The 18,756-nt window shown below is 35.8% G+C and overlaps 1 protein-coding gene across 3 annotated transcripts in view; it reads left to right on the top strand.

Annotated features, from left to right (window-relative positions):
* The window catches only part of GABRB1 (gamma-aminobutyric acid type A receptor subunit beta1), a 434,372-nt gene that overhangs the window by 21,775 nt on the left and 393,841 nt on the right, over positions 1-18,756 (top strand). For 2 of the 3 annotated variants that reach the window (XM_055246275.2, XM_055246276.2), the window contains exons 1-3: positions 10,830-11,003; positions 11,170-11,261; positions 11,663-11,730. In XM_055246275.2, the coding sequence (XP_055102250.1) occupies positions 10,924-11,003; positions 11,170-11,261; positions 11,663-11,730 (240 nt within the window). In that variant the 5' untranslated portion in view covers positions 10,830-10,923. Of the gene's footprint in view, positions 1-10,829; positions 11,004-11,169; positions 11,262-11,662; positions 11,731-18,756 lie in introns of those variants that run through there. The other variant, XM_055246277.2, reaches the window with a different exon arrangement.

Raw genomic sequence — 18,756 nt, forward strand, 5'->3', positions numbered from 1 at the left:
GCCCTCTAATAGTCTATATTCTAGAGTAGCTAGAGTGCTTCTGTTAAAAGGCAAATCAGATCATGTTATTTTATATCAAATCCTTCCACAGGTTTTCCATCTTAGAGTGAATGCTTCAAGTCTCTGACTCACCTCCTGTTACTTTTTCTGCCTCTCACTCTGCTCTAGTCACACTGGCCTCCTTAAACAGACCAGACACATTCCTACTTCAGTATCTTTGCACTTGCTGTTTTCTGTTGGTAGTGCTCTTTGTCAACATATTTACAAGGCTCAATCCATTGCTAACTGCGGTTCTTTACTCAAATGTCACCTTTTTATACAGGTCTTCCTTAACCACTCTTTCTACTTTTCAACAAAAAAACCCTCCACAGATTCCTATCTGCCATGATCTGATTTAATTTTTCTCTCCTATCACCATCTAAACGTATCATGTACGTAACATATCTGTCTTGCTTATGGCCCATCCTCTTTACTAAATATTGCTAAATTTATTTATTTATTCATCTATTCAACAAGCATTTATTGGATATCAGCTTTGTGCCAGACAGAATTCCAGATAAGTGAGAAACATTAGTAAGTTTTAAAAAAGGTTATTTTCCTCATAGCACTTTGATTTAGTGGTTTTATTATAAGAATGTATGTGCTAATGATAAACAGCTGTGATACTCTGCCATGTGTGGACACAGGAAATGCTAAACTACTAGGAATAGAGGAATCATGATGAAGCTGGAAAAAAAATAGAAGGTAATCAAGGCAACCCACAGAAATGGCTGTGCTTTCGGATCCTCTGCAGGTATGTTTATCTTCAATAATGTGTGGTCTTCTCTTGACTATTCCAACTTCTTTTTTACTCATCTACTATCTCAATTCTTTCTTTTTTCTGGGAGAATTATCTGTTCGTCAATATTTAAATATTTCACTCTCTATCTTGTGCCTTTTCTTAATCAGAAAGAGTATAGCAAAACAGTTGATAATATTGAGTTTTGATTTTGACTTTGTGGGCTTGAACTCTGGTCTTGTTATGTCTAAGCTATGTGACCCACAACAAGTTACTTTCCCCATCTGCTCCTCCTTTTAAGAAATAAAAAAAAAAAATATTACCAGAGCTTAGATATGTTAGGTATGAATGACTTACTATACAAAAAAGACATAAAACGGGGCCTGGAACAGAGTAAGCACTCAACAAATTAGAGATTTTATTTTTAATCCCTAATTCCTAGTAAAGAATTATGTCTTATTTAAAATATCTTCTTCCTGCTTCATCAAAATTGATAAACCTCATGGCTCCTCCTCTAACTAATAATTAGTTTTTGTACCTCTTGTCTACAGCTTCAGAATAATTTTTTTTAACAATTGCTTTAAATTTCACAGCACTCTGCTTAAAAATTGGAGAATATTTTATTTTACTGGTTTATTTGCTTCTCACTTTATTTTTTGTGTTAATTACTTCTTTCCTGTATTAATGCTTTGTTTTCCTGTAGTAATCCTTATGTATTTCTTGCTAAAAGGATCTAATGGGGCAAAATGTTCTTAGTCCTTTTATGTCTAAAAATGATTTTATAGTGCCAACACAATTGAATGTTAGTTTTTTAGAGTATAAAATTAGCACTTCAAAGTCATTTTTCCTCAGAATTTTAAAAACATGCTTCATTGTTTCTGGTACTAATTTTACTGGCCAAAAGAATGACAAATTATTCTTTTTTCTATGTAGATAATATGATTTATTTTTCTCAAGAGTGTTTTAGATGTTTTTCTTTATCCATGAGGTTCCAAAATTTCATCAGAATATCACTAATTAATGCTGTTTAACATTCAATCACATCAGAGAAATGCAAATCAAAATGACAATGAGACGTCATCCCACCCCAGTTAAAATAGCTTAGATCCAAAAGACAGGCAATAACAAACGCTGATAAGGATGTGGAGAAAAGAGAACACTTGTACACTGTTGGTGAGAGTGTAAATTAGTACAATTACTGTGGAGAACAGTTTGGAGGTTCCTCAAAAAACCAAAAATTGAGCTACCATATGATCCAGCAATCCCACTGGTAGGTATTTATCCAAAAGAAAGAAAATCAGTATATTAAAGAGAGATCTCCACTGCTGTGTTTGCTGCAGCACTGTTTACAATAGCTAAGGTTTGGAAGCAACCTAAGAGTCCACGAACAGATGAATGGATAAAGAAAATGTGGCACATATACACAATGGAGTACTATTCTGCCATAAAAAAGAATGAGAGCCAATCATTTGCAGTGACATGGATGGAACTGGAGATCATTATGTTAAGTGAAATAATCCAGGGACAGAAAGACAAACATCACATGTTCTCACTTATTTGTGGGATCTGAAAATCAAGACAATTGAACTCATGGACATAGAGAGTCCATGGTTACCAGAGACTGGGAAGAGTAGTGGGGGACTTGAGGGGAAGCTGGGATCCGTTAACGGATACAAAAACAGTTAGAAAGAATGAATAAGTCTTACTATTTAATAGCAGAATAAGGAGACTGTAGGCAATAATAACTTAAATGTACATTTTAAAATAAAGAGTGTTATCGGGCTGTTTGTAACTCAAAGGATTAATGCTTGAGGGGATGAATATCCCATTCTGCATCATTTTTATTTTCTTTATAAAGTTTTGTCTTTTGGTTATGTGTGTTTTTATTAAAATTGCCATTTTCAAGTCTTATTAAAGTTTGGTCATTTCATAATTATTGACAAAAGAACTGGAGTATGCAGTTTGTTTATAGGTATATCTTTTGGTTTAAAAATAATATACATTCATGTAGAATTTGGAAAGAAATATATAAAAGTATAAATGAAGAAAAAATAACTGTAGCATTAGCATTCAGAAATAATAGATGAAAATGGTTAGTTTCTTTCTATGCCTTTCATATAACTATAAATGTGGGATTTCACATGTGTAAATAATCACAATAAATGTGATGATGTCACATTGCATGACTACATCAAACATCTTGTGTACCCCACAGGTATATAGACTTGCTGTGTACCAACACAAATTAAAAACAGAAAAATGAAAAAAATCGAGCAAGGCTGTAAACTAATAATAACTGTTGATATTTTGGGAACATTACTTTTAAAAATTATTTCCTCCCCTTCTTTTTCTCTGTTCTTTTCTTTTTTTTTTTTTTTTGAGACGAAGTCTTGCTCTTTCGCCCAGGCTGGAGTGCAGTGGCGCAATCTCGGCTCACTGCAATCTCCGCCTCCCGGGTTCACGCCATTCTCCTGCCTCAGCCTCTCCGAGTAGCTGGGACTACAGGCGCCCGCCACCACGCCCGGCTAATTTTTTGTATTTTTTAGTAGAGACGGGGTTTCACCGTGGTCTCGATCTCCTGACCTTGTGATCCGCCCGCCTCGGCCTCCCAAAGTGCTGGGATTACAAGCGTGAGCCACCGCGCCCGGCCTTCTCTGTTCTTTTCTTATGCAGCTCTTGTTAGATTTTTTGGATCTCTTTTCAATGTGTCTTTACCTCTTGCAATGCCATCTAGATTGTTATTTGTTTCTATTATCTAGCTAACCAATAAAATCTTCTACTGTGCCATTCAACCCATTTATGGAATTTCATTTGAAAATTTACAATTACATTTCAATTTCATAAATCTTAGTTTTTGTTGTTGTTGATTTTTGTTTTCTCCTAATAGTTTGTTCTTCTTATTGTGCAGTCTTGGATGCTTTTATACTTGTTTTAAAGTAGTTTTAGTTTCCATGGGATTTAATTTTCTGCTTCTGGAATTTACTTCCTATCCTTCATAATATTGATTTTTCTTAAAGGTTTGCTGACTTTTTATTATATGTCCATATTTTTATGTGAGGGTTCATATTGAAAAGTATTTTATTTCTTAAGCACAAATTAAACCCATTCCATGACTATGGCTAATACATTTCTAATGACAGGAAGGGAAAGAAATCTGCAATCCCCCAAATCCTCCATCTGATATTTATTCAGCTTTAGTATATAGTAGCAGTAACATGTGACTGAAGAAAATATTTGTTGTTTAAAATGCTGGATGATTTAAGTTTTATCTCTCACAGAGAGGATAGTTTTATTTTTAAAATTTTTTTATTTCCATAGGTTTTTGGGGAAGAGGTGGCGTTTGGTTATACAGACAAGTTCCTTAGTGATGATTTGTGAGATTTTGGTGCACCCATCACCGGAGCAGTATACACCGCACCCAATTTGTAGTCTTTTATCCCTTACCGCCTTCTGACCCTTTCCTCCTGAATCCCCAAAGTCCACTGTGTCATTCTTATGCCTTTGCATCCTCATAGCTTAGCTCCCACTTATGAGTGAAAGCATATAATGTTTGGTTTTCCATTCCTGAGTTACTTTATTTAGAATAATAATCTCCAATTCCAGCCACGTTGCTGTGAATGCCATTAATTCATTCCTTTTTATAGCTGAGTGGTATTCCATCATATATATATATATATAGCATATATATCACATATATATCATATATGTGATATATATATATATATATATCTCATAATATTTTATCCGCTCATTGATTGATGGGCATTTGGGTTGGCTCCACATTTTTGCAATTGCAAATTGTGCTTCTATAAACATGCGTGTGCAAGTATCTTTTTCATATAATGACTTATTTTCCTCTGAGTAGATACCCAGTAGTGGGATTGCTGGATCAAATGGTAGTTCTACTTTTAGTTCTTTTAGGAATCGCCACACTGTTTTCCATAGTGATTGTACTAGTTTACATTCCCACCAGCAGTGTAGAAGTGTTCCCTTTTCTGCATCCACGCCAATATCTATTATTTTTTGATTATGGCCATTCTTGCAGGAGTAAGGCGGTATTGTATTGTGGTTTTGATTTGCGTTTCAGGGAGAGGATAGTTTTACAAACTTGATTTTTTTCCACAGAAAGTAATTAGATTATTTCTTAATTAATTGCACTGTCACTACGTCATATTCTCAGTCTAGGTTTTTCTAAATTTTTCTTTAAATCTATCTTAAAATAATTTTAATGACAACAAAATAAAAATGATAGATTAGCCATGTTCTTATCTCAATTCATTAATGAAGAATATGTATTTAACATGAGGCAGAGTAAAAGAAGTTTTATTTCCCAAACAAATCCCAGATTTCTTTTGCTAATCTTGTCTTGCTTAGCTGTAAATTGGAAACATACCTCTCACCATCTTGCTCCATTCCTCTCCTCTTCTCATTATCCCCTCTCCTCTCACCACTGCACACATAATTTTTGTTCAATTCTGCCTTTACTACTTCCACTTTTTGGAATGCCATCAACTTTAAAACTCAAAGCCTTTACTTGCGCTTTCCACCTGTTCTAACTCCTCCCAAATTCTCAACTTAGTCAATTTCAAGATCTAGCAGAAAGTTTCAACTCTATTGAGGTGTCTTCCCTGATATTGCAAGGCAAGAAAAAATGTTTTTGCTGGGCGCAATGGCAGCTACTCTGAAGGCCGAGGAGGGAGGATTTCTTGAATCCAGGAAGTTCGAGATCAGTCCAGGCAACATAGTGAGACCTTAGTGTAAAAATAAATAAATAAATAAAAAGTCTTGTTCTCATTTCTAGCATTTTTTATTATATATTGGTGATTTGGGTGCCGTTGCCCCAATAGTTTGTATCGCTTATTGTTGCATAATTCTAAAAATGTTTTTAAATACACTCACGAATAAATGAATTAGCCCAAAGGTGATATGTTCAGCTAGAAAGTGTTCACCGGATAATCACTGGGTTGTTTCTCTTGTTCTCCAGTTAATATCAGGCACTAAATATTTATTTTATAAAAGAAGATAAAAATTATAGTTTCTACTAAACAACAGTAAACAGTAAAATCTATTTTACTATAAAATATGTAAAAACACATTAACACAGATATAAATGGCAACACTTTTTAGATGATGCTCTACAAGCAATATATTACTGGTGGCAGGCTTAATAGTCATCATTCTCTGTGACTTTTCCTGACCTGCAGCATTACAGAGACCAACTAGGCACAAGCCTACAAATCAGGATTTGCAGAGTACCCTTCATAAGATTCTACCTGGATAGCATGATCTTCTGTATTCAAATACAAATTCTTTACATAATTTGGGCTTTTTCTAAAATATAAATCACTCATAACATACGTTACACCCTAAATGCATTTAATTATACAGGAGAAGTTGCAAAAAGCATTTAATTATCTCAGTAGAGGTTAAGATATATTTTATGCTGGCAACATTTTTCATAATTAATAGCATACTAGAAAAGAATGTAAACTGTCATTAGACTATTTGAATTTGAATTTTGTCTCTCACTTTTTGTTTGACCTTGGATAAGTTACTTTCTGTGTTTAAGTGTCTTCACCTTTAAAACAGAACTAATTATATATCCCTACCTCTTAAGATATTATGAGCACTAGATATGTCAAGTGTTTAAAATAGTGCTGATAAATAATAAGCCTATTAAAATGTTAACTATTCTTATTAATGCAATGGTAACATTTTAATAAAAGCAATGGCTTAGAACATCTCTTTATTAGTAAGATAGAGCGTACATTTTAAAACAAAATATCATATTTATTTGGATAGAATTATACTTGAAAGGAGCAATGAATATGCTTATTACCACCACAATTTATCAAACAGTAAAAATAACATAAATAATAATTTGAGAAGACATTCCAATAAGTACAAATCTAGAAAAAATTGCAATATGAATTTTTAAGTATAATATGAAAATTGTTACATAACAGGAAGTAAAAATAAAAAGAGGTAAAAATATACTTGGCTTATTACATGATACAAGTTTTATCCTCAAAGGTCCATGCTATAATATATAAATAAGAAGAGCTGAAAAATGCAAAGTGAAAAATGCATTTTGATATAGCTAAAATATATTAAATAGCTGGCTATTAATATAACCTGAAACACAAGACTTTCTTTTTTAAAGAAAATAATAATCCCTAGAGGATAAATTGAAATGCAAAAAGTGAAGCGGTACCATTCTTACTAACACAGGTTAAAATTATTTCTTAAGTTAATTAGAATATTTAATGCAATATAAAAGTAACATGAGATTTTTAGATCTGATTAAATTAACACTATATTTAATCTAGAAAATAAAGTATGTAAACATAGCAAAGGATATGTAAATATCTTGAAAGGCAATAATGATGTTGCTGCCTTATCAAAATTCATACTTTACTAACAATGAGTGATTATAATAAAATTACATCATATTAGGTTAAATCAGAAAAACCGATCAATTGAACAGAAGGCAAATGCCACCAATACATGCATCTAATAACATTATATTACTATTAGTATTACAAATCATCCTTAAAATAAACTGTGGCAATTTATACTCTCCCCAAAGTATATGAAATTGTATTTTTCCACACCTTCCATGAAACTTAAGGTTAAACCATTTTAAACTAGCAAACCAACAAGTGAAAATGGTACTTCACATCTATTTTAAAAATTGTATTCATTTGATTACTATTGAGCTTGAAACTTTACAATACATTTATTGGTCACTTAATTATTTTTTTAAATATTTTCTATTTTTAAAAAAATTTTGCAGGTACATAGTAGGTGTGTATGTTTATGAGGTACATGAGATGTTTTGATATAGATACATAATGTGAAATAAGCACATCATAAGGAATGAGGTATCCATCCCCTTAAGCATTTATCCTTGAAATTACAAACAATCCAAATACACTCTTTATGTTATTTTAAAATGTACAATTAAGTTACTGACTACAGTCACCCTACTCTGCTATCAAATATTAGGGATTCTTTAGTGAAATGCTTGTTACAATTGTTTGCTCATTATTTATTAGACATTTATTTCTCTCATTGATTGGCATAAACATTTTAAAATATAAATTGCAAATGTATCTCCTAGTTGGTCACTTCATTATCAGTTTTGATCAGCTTTTTGTAAAATCTTTCAAATATCTAGAAATATATGGAGAGTAGAATAATGAACACCCACATATCATGTTGTGGCTAATTGGAATGAAATTTTTTTGATAAAATATTGTAGATTCACTTGAACCCTAAAATGTGGTATCCTTCCTGTTTTTGTTCTCTATTCTGTGTATGTGTATATATATACATACACACAAACACACACACACCGACACGTACATATACACCATATATGATGTATATGTACATAATATATCTTCTGGGTTTTACACTTAAATGTTTTAAAATTTATGTTATCATGGCTCATTGTATCATTCTGCACCTTGCTCTTGTTTCATTTTTGCTTGGTGTTTTACTTTTGGGATTTATCTGTGTAGAAGCATATAGAGGTTCAACTGTTTTGACTGTTGTATTACATCGTGTGATTATATTCCTATTTATTTCCAATTAATAAAAATTGTTGCCAGTTTTGCACTACTAAAAACAATACTGCCATAAACATTCTTAGACTGTATGAGTTTATCACTAGAGTATATTCTGAGTGGTAGAAATTCTGGGCCAAAGGGCATGGGCATCTTTGACTTTACTAGTATGTCCAAAGAGCGGTACAAAGTGTTTAGATCAATTTGTATGTCTACTGAAAATATATGGAGTTTTAAAAGCCAATTTTTAATATTCTTAAGTTTCTCATATCTGATGAGTTTAAAATAGTGTACCATTCCTTTAATTTGCAATTCCTTATTTAGAGTGGCTTTTGATCTTTTTTTATTTACTTCTAGAAGTTTTTTTTTCTGGTAATTTCTTTATACAAACCCTCTGATGGTTAAATTTGCTGAAAACATGTTCTTTCTATGTATAACTTGACTTTTCAGAAGAATCTTTGGATTTAAAGAAGGTTACATTTTAACATAGTTACTGCAATAATCTTTTTTATCGTTTATAACTTTGTTCATCTTTAGATATTTCCTTTTATCACAGTCATAAAGATATTCTCCTATATAAAGTTTTGAAAGTTTTGTTTTTTGTATTAAAGTTACATATCTACCTGTAATATATTTTCATGTATGTAATGATGTAAAGATCTACTTTTTCCCCTTATGGATAATAAATTGTCTTGCAGCATTTATTGAATAGCTCATCTTTTCTTACTTCTCTTAAAATAGAGGAGTATTTCTGTGCTCTCTATTTGCTTGTACTGTTTTGCTTTTTAGCCCTACATGAATTCCATGCCAAAGACAAGCTGATTCAGTTTCTATATAGCACAATAATGTCTTGATATCTCAAAGGCAAATGCCCCCATATTCCTTCTCTTTTTTTCTTCTTCTTCTTCCAAGTTTTCTTGGCTGTTATTTACCCCCTCACTCTTCTATTTGAATTTTGGAATTAGTTTATTCATTTCCATTTAGAATGTAGGAATTTTGATTCAAATTGGTTATATTTCTTACATTGGATAGAACTGACATCCTCACAATGTTGAGTCTTCCCAGTTACCCATATGGTACATTTTCCATTTATCTAGGTCATATTTTGTGTATTTAAATAATGTTATGTACTTTCACTCTAAACTTCTTGTGCATATTTTTCCCCCAGTTATTCCTAGGTACATTAGAGTTTTTTGTTGTTATTGTAATGGAATAATTTTTTTCTATTATGTTTTTTTTGTTTGGTAACTCCTGTGTAGGGAAATGCTAAGAATATGCCTAAGTTTCTTGACCTTGAGACACTTCCATCCTAGTTAGAAGCTAATTTTTAGGCTGTCCTCTATTTCCCTCATAAAAGTAAGCAGCAGACAATAATAGGAGTAGGGATTACAATTCGCTTTACTTAGACTTGTGTGTGTCCCTCTCCCATTAGATGTGAAATTCTCTAGGTCAGGAACCCTTTTTGAATCAGTTATAAGTCTCAGAATGCCCACAACAAAATTTAATATATACTATTTAACAAAAGAACAAACACCTAGCCCAGGGCCTTCTGCCTAACATGTGCTCAATGACATTTGTAGAATCGAAGTCACTGAATTTAATTTAATTCAAACAATACTTGCTCCTGCAGAATCCCAACCTACTGGCGAACAGAGGTTAAACTGTCTGGATGTTTCAGAGTTCTGCTAGGGGTCACAAATACCACCTTAAATGCTGTCAATTTAAGAAAGAGATTTTTCTTATTAGAACCTGGAGGAAAAGTGGGGCTTGCAGTGGATGGCCCTAGAAAAAAAGATTGCCTGCCCAGAACTGCTGCTGGATCCTTTGTTTCCCTCATTTCCCAACCTGTATGAGAAACGACAAGGGGAGGGAAGAAAAGTGGGGTGGAAGAAAAGTTAGCTTGCCCCTCTTACTCTGCCTCCTACAGAAGTCTACACCAAGCCAGATGTCCTAGGATGCCTCCCAAGGGCACCTAATTTTTGGAGTTCTCAAATACGTCCTGAGTTTCCTCTGTACCTTTAGTAACTCTCCGGTTCCCTCTCTCTCCACTCTTCCCTGCTCCCAGTCACCCCCACCCACAAACCCCGCTGATCACATCCGCCCGGTACCCGCCACAGGCAACCAGAGAACAACAGACCCGCCTCCAGAGTCCCCGTTCTAGGACCTCCCTGACTGTCAGCGAAAGATGCCAATCACAGGCAGCCTTAGCCAGATCACTGAGCACCCAGTAAAAAAAACAAAATCAGGTTGAGGGCAGAAAGGAAATCAACATAGCAACCTCCAATGCATGAAGGAAACTCCGTTTACACATGCTCGTAGGATCCCCTGCGTGGAAACAGCAGCTTGTCTCTGACTACCCGGAGGACACGGAGCACCCCAAATAGGAACTTTAGAGGGATTGAAATCTGTTGCCTGTTCCACTAGGAATATTGTTTGCAAGGCACAAGGTGTCTTTTGGTAGTGAGCGCGCTCTGCGCATGCGCAGGTCCATTCGGGAATTACTGCCCAGCAGCCGACTAAGTTGCATTCCTTGAATCTTCGCAGAAAAGACAATTCTTTTAATCAGAGTTAGTAATGTGGACAGTACAAAATCGAGAGAGTCTGGGGCTTCTCTCTTTCCCTGTGATGATTACCATGGTCTGTTGTGCACACAGGTGAGCTGCTGTTGTTGAATCTCTCTTTTTTTTTCTTGGTATGTTTCTTTTTACGTGTCTGCTGGATCATGCATCTTGTTGTTTGGGGGTAGGTGTGCCTGTATCTTTCTATATGTCCTCACAGTTTGTGCTCATTTTGAATATGGTCCCTACTTCTTCCCCTCAGCACCAGTGAACCCAGCAACATGTCATACGTGAAAGAGACAGTGGACAGATTGCTCAAAGGATATGACATTCGCTTGCGGCCGGACTTCGGAGGTAACGCTTCATCTTTTTTCAACCTGTAACCCATCCCTAGTTCTCCTTTTCTGTCAAAGATAAATGTCAAAAAAAAAAAAAAAGACATTTCGTTTTCGTAAGCGTGCACTGTGCCCTGGACACACACACACACACACACACACACACACCAGGTCCCCAGTCTCAGGTGGATGAATCCTCAGGCGGAGGCGACCTTTTCCTGGCCGACACACCCTCTGCATAGTCACTGCATCACGCGTGTGCCCACACCTGTTTTCCCAGGCTGTCCCCTGAAAGAGGTGGTGGGGGGAGCAGGGAGGGAGCCCGTTCAGAATGGAGTAAGGGCTGGGAAGCCCCCAGACCCTCCCCAGCCTGCTGTCACTGAGAGAATCTGTTCCTAATGTGGCCCACCTCCCCGGCAGGGCCCCCCGTCGACGTTGGGATGCGGATCGATGTCGCCAGCATAGACATGGTCTCCGAAGTGAATATGGTGAGTGGCCTCCCGACGGGCCCGGCGGTCCGGCTTACGCAGATGGGAAATGGACCAGTCCCTTTGCCCTCTGCGTTTCATTGGCGGTCACCTCGCCCCTGGCCCCTGGGGTCCCACTCCGCACGCGCTCCCCGCTCCGGCACACACACCCGGTCGCCCCTGGTTTGTAATTTCGACACACACGGGCTACTGCGGTGTTCCAGGGGAAACGTGCTCGGCACTATTTTGGGAAGGACGAGTGACTGTTGCGCCGTGGATCGGCTAGGGAGGAGTCTGAGCGTTACTTTAGCTGGGTTTCCCTGCGTGTTCGGATGAGGAGGGCACCATCTGCCGGCAGCCGGGCGGCCTGCACTAGGGTCCCCGGGCCGGTGGTCGGCAGCCATCACCTCCCCAGGCGCGGTCCTGGCAATCCCCGTGGCTCTCGCAGTCAGCAAGCCCGGATGCACCAAGGCCCTGCCACCAAGAGCACAGTCGGGGTTTCAAAGTGTCCTCTCTCTCCACGTTCAGGCACACCGGGTGGCAGGAGCAACATGCTAAGACAACAGTCCATGCTTGCTAGTAGGAAAAGTGCCCGAGCCTGGGTAGGCTTGTATTGTTCCCTTGCGGGAAGTTATGAATTTGTCTTACTGCATCTTGCAAATTTAAGTTGAAACAAAAGAAATCAAGTCATATTGCTTCACCTTACTCTAGAAACCTAAGCATGCCTAAAAAACCTGATAATTTAAGGGACGTTGGAAGGGAGAGGGGGCGACAGTAACAAAGCACAGTCCTTACATTTCAAAGGGGTCAACATTCTTTTATATATATTTTTCCCTCTCTTTTTGGAAACTATTGCAAAATGAACTGAAATAGCTGCCACTTTCTCTGTTGGCTGGTTCCGTCCACTGTGTGTAGGAGTTTTCTACTTAGAGTTTCTAACTGTTGCTTCTTGTAAGACGGGGAAAAGCCTGTTGCTTTTCTAGAATCAACCACCCAGGGAACAGCTAGATCTACGTGAGCAAAATGCCATTTGTATTCCACTTGTGAAAAAATATTATGGCGGCAAAAATTTATAAATCCTGAATAATTTAAAGAGTAAAACCATTTGAGATTGTATCACTCTATGGCTATAAAGGCTATTGAATTGTCTTTCATTTCATTCCTACTGTGTCGTCTTATTTTAATATGCTATGGTTTAAGAATTGTTTTCTTTTCCTTTTTAGGCTATGTTAGGGAAGAAATAAATATGTCTATAGCTTATTGAATAGGAATAGAATAAAAGGTGTGACTATTTAATTTCTGTATTTTGTAGTTGTAGTGGCTCCTGCTTCAAATAACTTATTTAAAATACTATTTTTAACTGTCTCTGATTGTCGTGCTGGAAAAAGAAACTCAATTTTAAAAACGTAATACGCAATGAGTATTTTCTCATTTGGCAAACTGACTTATTATATTCTGTTTACATACATGTTAACACCACAAAGTAACCCAAAACATATTATTTAGAAACACTGTGAGGAATGTAATAACACGTGAACATACATAAATTGTGCCTAATCTACACAAATGCAACTGGACAAATTAGACAATGAATTAGTTTAACAAGTTGTATCATGTAGATTAATAATGATAATATTTTTCCTTTTCAATCATTTGCTTTGGTATCTTGTAAGCATCCACACATAATTGATAAAATAGAAGATTTAAAAAGCTCAAAAAGCAAATGCAGCCTTTGTTCTACTTTGCTGTGTAGAATGCCACGCTTTTCAGAATTTTAAAAAATATGTAATTCTGTTGTCTATATTGACATACCCCTTTTCAGCTTTTTTTAAAACTCAATTAAACAGGGAAGTTGCTGCAATCAACAACCACCATAACAAAAAGTTCTGTATAATCAGTTGTTCAACTGAATTCATACATAAGCTCAGAACAAGGATTGACTTTAATTGAAATACCACTGGACATTTCTTCCTAATGATTAAATAATACAGTCTGTTTACTTATGGCAACAAGTGTATATGCACTTGATTTTTCAAAAATATTCCAGCTGATAAGCCTTTGAAAATACATATTCTACTATAATCCCCATTACCTTTCCACAACAATGTTAGAGACATGATTAGAAAATAGAAACCACTCAAAGTTGAAAAATAATAAACCTTGATTTACTTGTTCTTTCTTGTTTCTTCTTTTAATGAGCACTATCAACAGAACCCAAAGTTTATTTTATCTTCTCTCATCTATGACAAAACATTGAAATAGATTGGAAATAACTCCAAGAAAAATGGAAATAAAGAGTAATGTTTTTAAAATTGAAGGTTCTGTATAAACACAACTCAGATGGTTAGCCTGCACCCCCAAAAGAGAATTGTTTATTATTTGTTGTGATTTTTAGATAATATAAATAGGGTTGGAAGTCCATGGAAAATAAGACTTATTGCTTAATGCTTTTGGTATTAAGAATGTTTCAGTACCCTGATAGGCAGGAACTTTTGAGTAACTTAATAGAAAATTTTCATCAACATTAAATGACATGAATATAGCAAAGAGAATGGACAATAATATAAAAATAGTTTTTAAGAAAATGCAAGTTGAATTAATTTCTAAAACATTGCTTATATTTATGTTTTTATTCATTACCATTATTACCCATTCCATGGCTGGGAAAATGATGTAATTGTGCATTAAATTAGTGGATTTGAGAACTAGGTTCCGTTCATTTTTGTTCTTTTCCATTGCTTCCCCAAGTAAAATATAATCCCTGATTGGTTTATACATTGTCTGCTTTACAGACTAACATCGTATCAAGAGTATTTTCTGATTTCTTAATTTGTGAAAAATTAAGTGTTTTCTTAATTTTTCACAAATTAAGAAACAAAAGCAACCTTTACATAGTAAAGAATCTCTACAATCAAGAATCATTGGTTCTAAGCAGTGAATGCAAAAATTGTGAAGAATAATTCCGATGCAGATAAACATATCTACTTGAGAAGAAGACTTTTCAGGCAATAATATTATTGATTAAATTAGAAAGGATTGTTCTTTTGGCATCATGGGATATGTTGTTTGTGTGATAGTAACTACATACTGTTACCATTTTCTAAACTGTCATCTTAAAAAACCACCATGATTTCCATTTATATATTATAACCTTCAAACCTTGTCTTTTAACTGTTTCTGCCAAGCCACAGGCACATACACACACACACATACACACACACACGCACACACACAAAGAGGACTAAAGATGAACAGGAGGCAGTTGGAGTAAATGGAGACAAGAGCTCCCAGAAATTGTCCTTAACATAACCACTAACATCTGCTACTATAAAGCCAGTAAGACACAGACAGTAGAGGCAAGTTTTCTCTTCGAACAGTAGTTTGGGGAAACATGATGTTAACTACCTTCTAACAAGTAGTTGGACTCTTGTATTTCAAATTCCAGTGACTGGCTGTTCCTTCTTATTCAAGAGGTGGATCCTGATTACCAAGTAGGAGTTCCAACCAGGCAGCTCTCTGTACCTAATCTGAAGACATGATGGTCCAAATGGCCACCCCTAGAAGACCTTACATCGAATGAGTCCTGACTCAAGGCAGGACTCAATCCAAGCTGTTCCCAATGTGAGATAGCTATCGTGGATTCATTGTCTTTCCTTCCTTCATGCATGAATGAGTATAACAGTGAATGCTCTTACAGACATTACAGTGAATAACGATGACAAAAACGAAAATGAGCCAATTTTATAAATAATGCTTAAGGAAAGACAAATTTAATTTACCAAATATCCACTTAAAATTCACTGCTTCTGTTGTTGTGGTGGTGATTTTAATATTAGACTCTGGAAGTTTCTGGTACATACTTTAATTATATCTCATTACTATCACTGTGGTGACTCAAAACAGTAACTGATTGTCAGATTCCCAGTCCCCACATGAATTTCTCTAGGTCAGTGCTTCTCAATCTTCAACGTATAGGTGAATCACTCTGGGATCTTATTAAAACACAAATTCCAAATCAGAGGTGTGGGATGGGGCCTGACATTCTGCATTTTTCCTGGGCAATGCTGATTGCTGGTATATAGATTGCACTTTGAATATCAAGGTAGTACATTATCCTAAGTTCTAGCTTAATTAAGAAATTGGCTGGGTGCAGTGGCCCCAACCAGTAATCCCAGCATTTTGGGAGGCCAAGGCGACTGGATCACTTGAGGTCAGGAGTTTAAGACTAGCCTTGCCAACATGGTGAAACCCCATGTCTACCAAAAGTATACAAATTAGTTGGGTGTGATGGCGCGTGCCTATGGTCCCAGCTACTCTGGAAACTGAGGCATGAGAATCGCTTGAACCTGGGAGGCTGGAGGTTGCAGTGAGCCAAGATCGTGCCACTGCACTCCAGCCTATGCGATAGAGCAAAACAGTCTTAAAAAACAAAAAAAAGAAAAGTAAAGAAAAAAGAAATGAACTTTTTTTTTCCATTCAAATTTCCTTAGGAATGTTATTATTTAAGTTGCAGGTAGCTGTTCTCTAAAGGGAAAGTTAATTCCATAATTGATGATGATGATGATAAGCAACAGGATAAAGGCAGGAGCCTGGAGATGGGGCTCGACCTAAACTAATAAATAGTCTTCTTATCTGTATTGATAGTCGTGAATCAACCAATCTCAAATGATGGCAATGAAAACATTTCCAAGTACAGTAACTCCACAATGCTATCCCGTTGCTTTACAGGGACACCTATGCCTTTTTTCTTCAGGATAAAGAACATTGCAAACTGTTTTTGCACCATGAGGAGATAGCAATAACTTTGTAAAATAGCCTAAACATACTCTTGATGCTGTCAGTAAATTCTCTGAGGTTATAATAGAATTTCCTTTGCAAACACAACAAATAAGTGAGTACCACTTAAAAGTAGAAACAGGTGTTAGCTAGCATGTAAATACATTTTATTCTTATATGAGTAATCACACAAGTTTTTCTTTTAGGTTCTGGGTTACAATTTTATAACATCTGGAGAGGCTGAGGAAGGAAAATCTTCCCTTTGCCTGTCTGTTTGGAGATAACATATATATATATATATTTTTTTTTTTTTGGTTTTTTGGTTTTTTGTGGGTTTTTTTTTGTTTGTTTGTTTGTTTTTACTCTAAGCCACATTAAAGCAAGCCTGTCTAGATTGTTTTAAAGTTTGAGTTTACATTTGAAACCTGGGATTTTAGGATTGCAAAATCAGACTGGGTATTATAGTGTGAAATACAATGAAAATAAGTAGTAACTTACTGAACATTTTCCATATGTGAGCTATGGTTATCAGTGCTTTACATTAATAGCGATGTAATCCTTTACTTAATGCTATGCAATTCTTACCCCTCCCCGCCATTACAGATTGAAAAACTGAGGCTGAGAGAGCGGGAAACGTTGTTAGGTTAAATACCTTACTCAGAAGTTACACAGCTAGTGAATGGCAGAGCCAAAATTTGAAACCAGGCAGCCTGTCTCCAGGGTCTGGCTCCTAACTACTAGACTAGTAAAAAATAGCCTAGGACTTTGAGTGAGTAATTTGGCTTCTCTAGGTTTCTCCTTTGTAAAATGAAGCTAAATTACATAATTGCTAAACCCTTTTCCAGTTCAAATATCCCATAATAAAAACTTAGATATTTAAAGATTTTAGACTCTGTCAAAATAAAAAATCTTTGTCTCCATCTTACTCCCTTGCTAGATTGTCTTAAATACCATATTCTCCTGGTAGGTGAGTCAATCCCAAGAATTTATTGAGTTCCCACTGAGTTAAAATGATGTAGCCTCCTGGGAACATTGAAGTACAGATTGTGTGCAATCTAGGGCCTCTTGAATCATTATTTTAATTAGTCATGGCATCCTCATCCAACTTTTTCTTCCTTAAACACATTCACAAAGACAGCGACAAGAAGCAATGATCTTCAAAATGAAACTGGCCTAATGCCTGGTTATATTGTATTGAACATTAGAGCCAAGACTAAACTGGATTTATTTCTATGTGGAGCTGTCCATTGTATTTAAACTGGGAACACTGCTCCACCACAACTGAAGTAATAATTTCATTCAACACTTGTTGTGAAACAGAAGGAAAGTATTATTTTTGAAGATCTGAGTATCCCAAAGGGTTTACCTAACCTACCTAAAATCCTCCCATGAGGTGACTGAGAAATGAGGGGGTAAAACCAGGGTGTTTGTCTTAGCTGAATATCACTTAATATCCATTCTTTAAGTTTCTGATGATTTCTGTCTTGGCAGGCCCCCAAATACTTCATAGCACCTTCAAAACACTCATACACAAATGAAATCTTGCATTATCAAGGAAAGTAAAACATTTCAAAAGAGAAATGAATGGTTTAAATGTTTCCAGTTGGCTTAGGTTTCAGTGAGGGGTCTCAAATGACGTAATCATACTTGAAAATCATAGGAGGAAGAATTGGTAGATGTTTATAGTTGACTAAATGTTAGTACATAGTTCATCCATAAACCATATGAGCACTGAAATTCTTTTTCCCAAAATACTTCTGTTTTCAGTAGATCAAGCATTTCATGAAGTTCCTTGACTTCTATCTATTGAAAGGGAAGGACGTCAATAGTAGCATTTAACAATCTATTATTCACTACTTGACAGATATGCTTAAGAAAATGTTTACGATTAATTCATATCAGCGGTGAAATCTTAGAAAAAAAGGTTGGCCACAAGAAAAAAGTGAAAGATGCATTTTTTATCTTTTTTTTTTCTTTTTTTTTTTTTATTATACTTTAGGGTTTTAGGGTACATGTGCACAATGTGCAGGTTTGTTACATACGTATCCATGTGCCATGTTGATTTCCTGCACCCATTAACTCGTCATTTAGCATTAGGTGTATCTCCTAATGCTGTCCCTCCCCCCTCCCCCCACCCCACAACAGTCCCCGGAGTGTGATGTTCCCCTTCCTGTGTCCATGAGTTCTCATTGTTCAATTCCCACCTATGAGTGAGAACATGCGGTGTTTGGTTTTTTGTCCTTGCGATAGTTTACTGAGAATGATGTTTTC

This window comes from Symphalangus syndactylus, chromosome 16, assembly GCF_028878055.3.
Source record: "Symphalangus syndactylus isolate Jambi chromosome 16, NHGRI_mSymSyn1-v2.1_pri, whole genome shotgun sequence".
NCBI lineage: Eukaryota > Metazoa > Chordata > Mammalia > Primates > Hylobatidae > Symphalangus > Symphalangus syndactylus.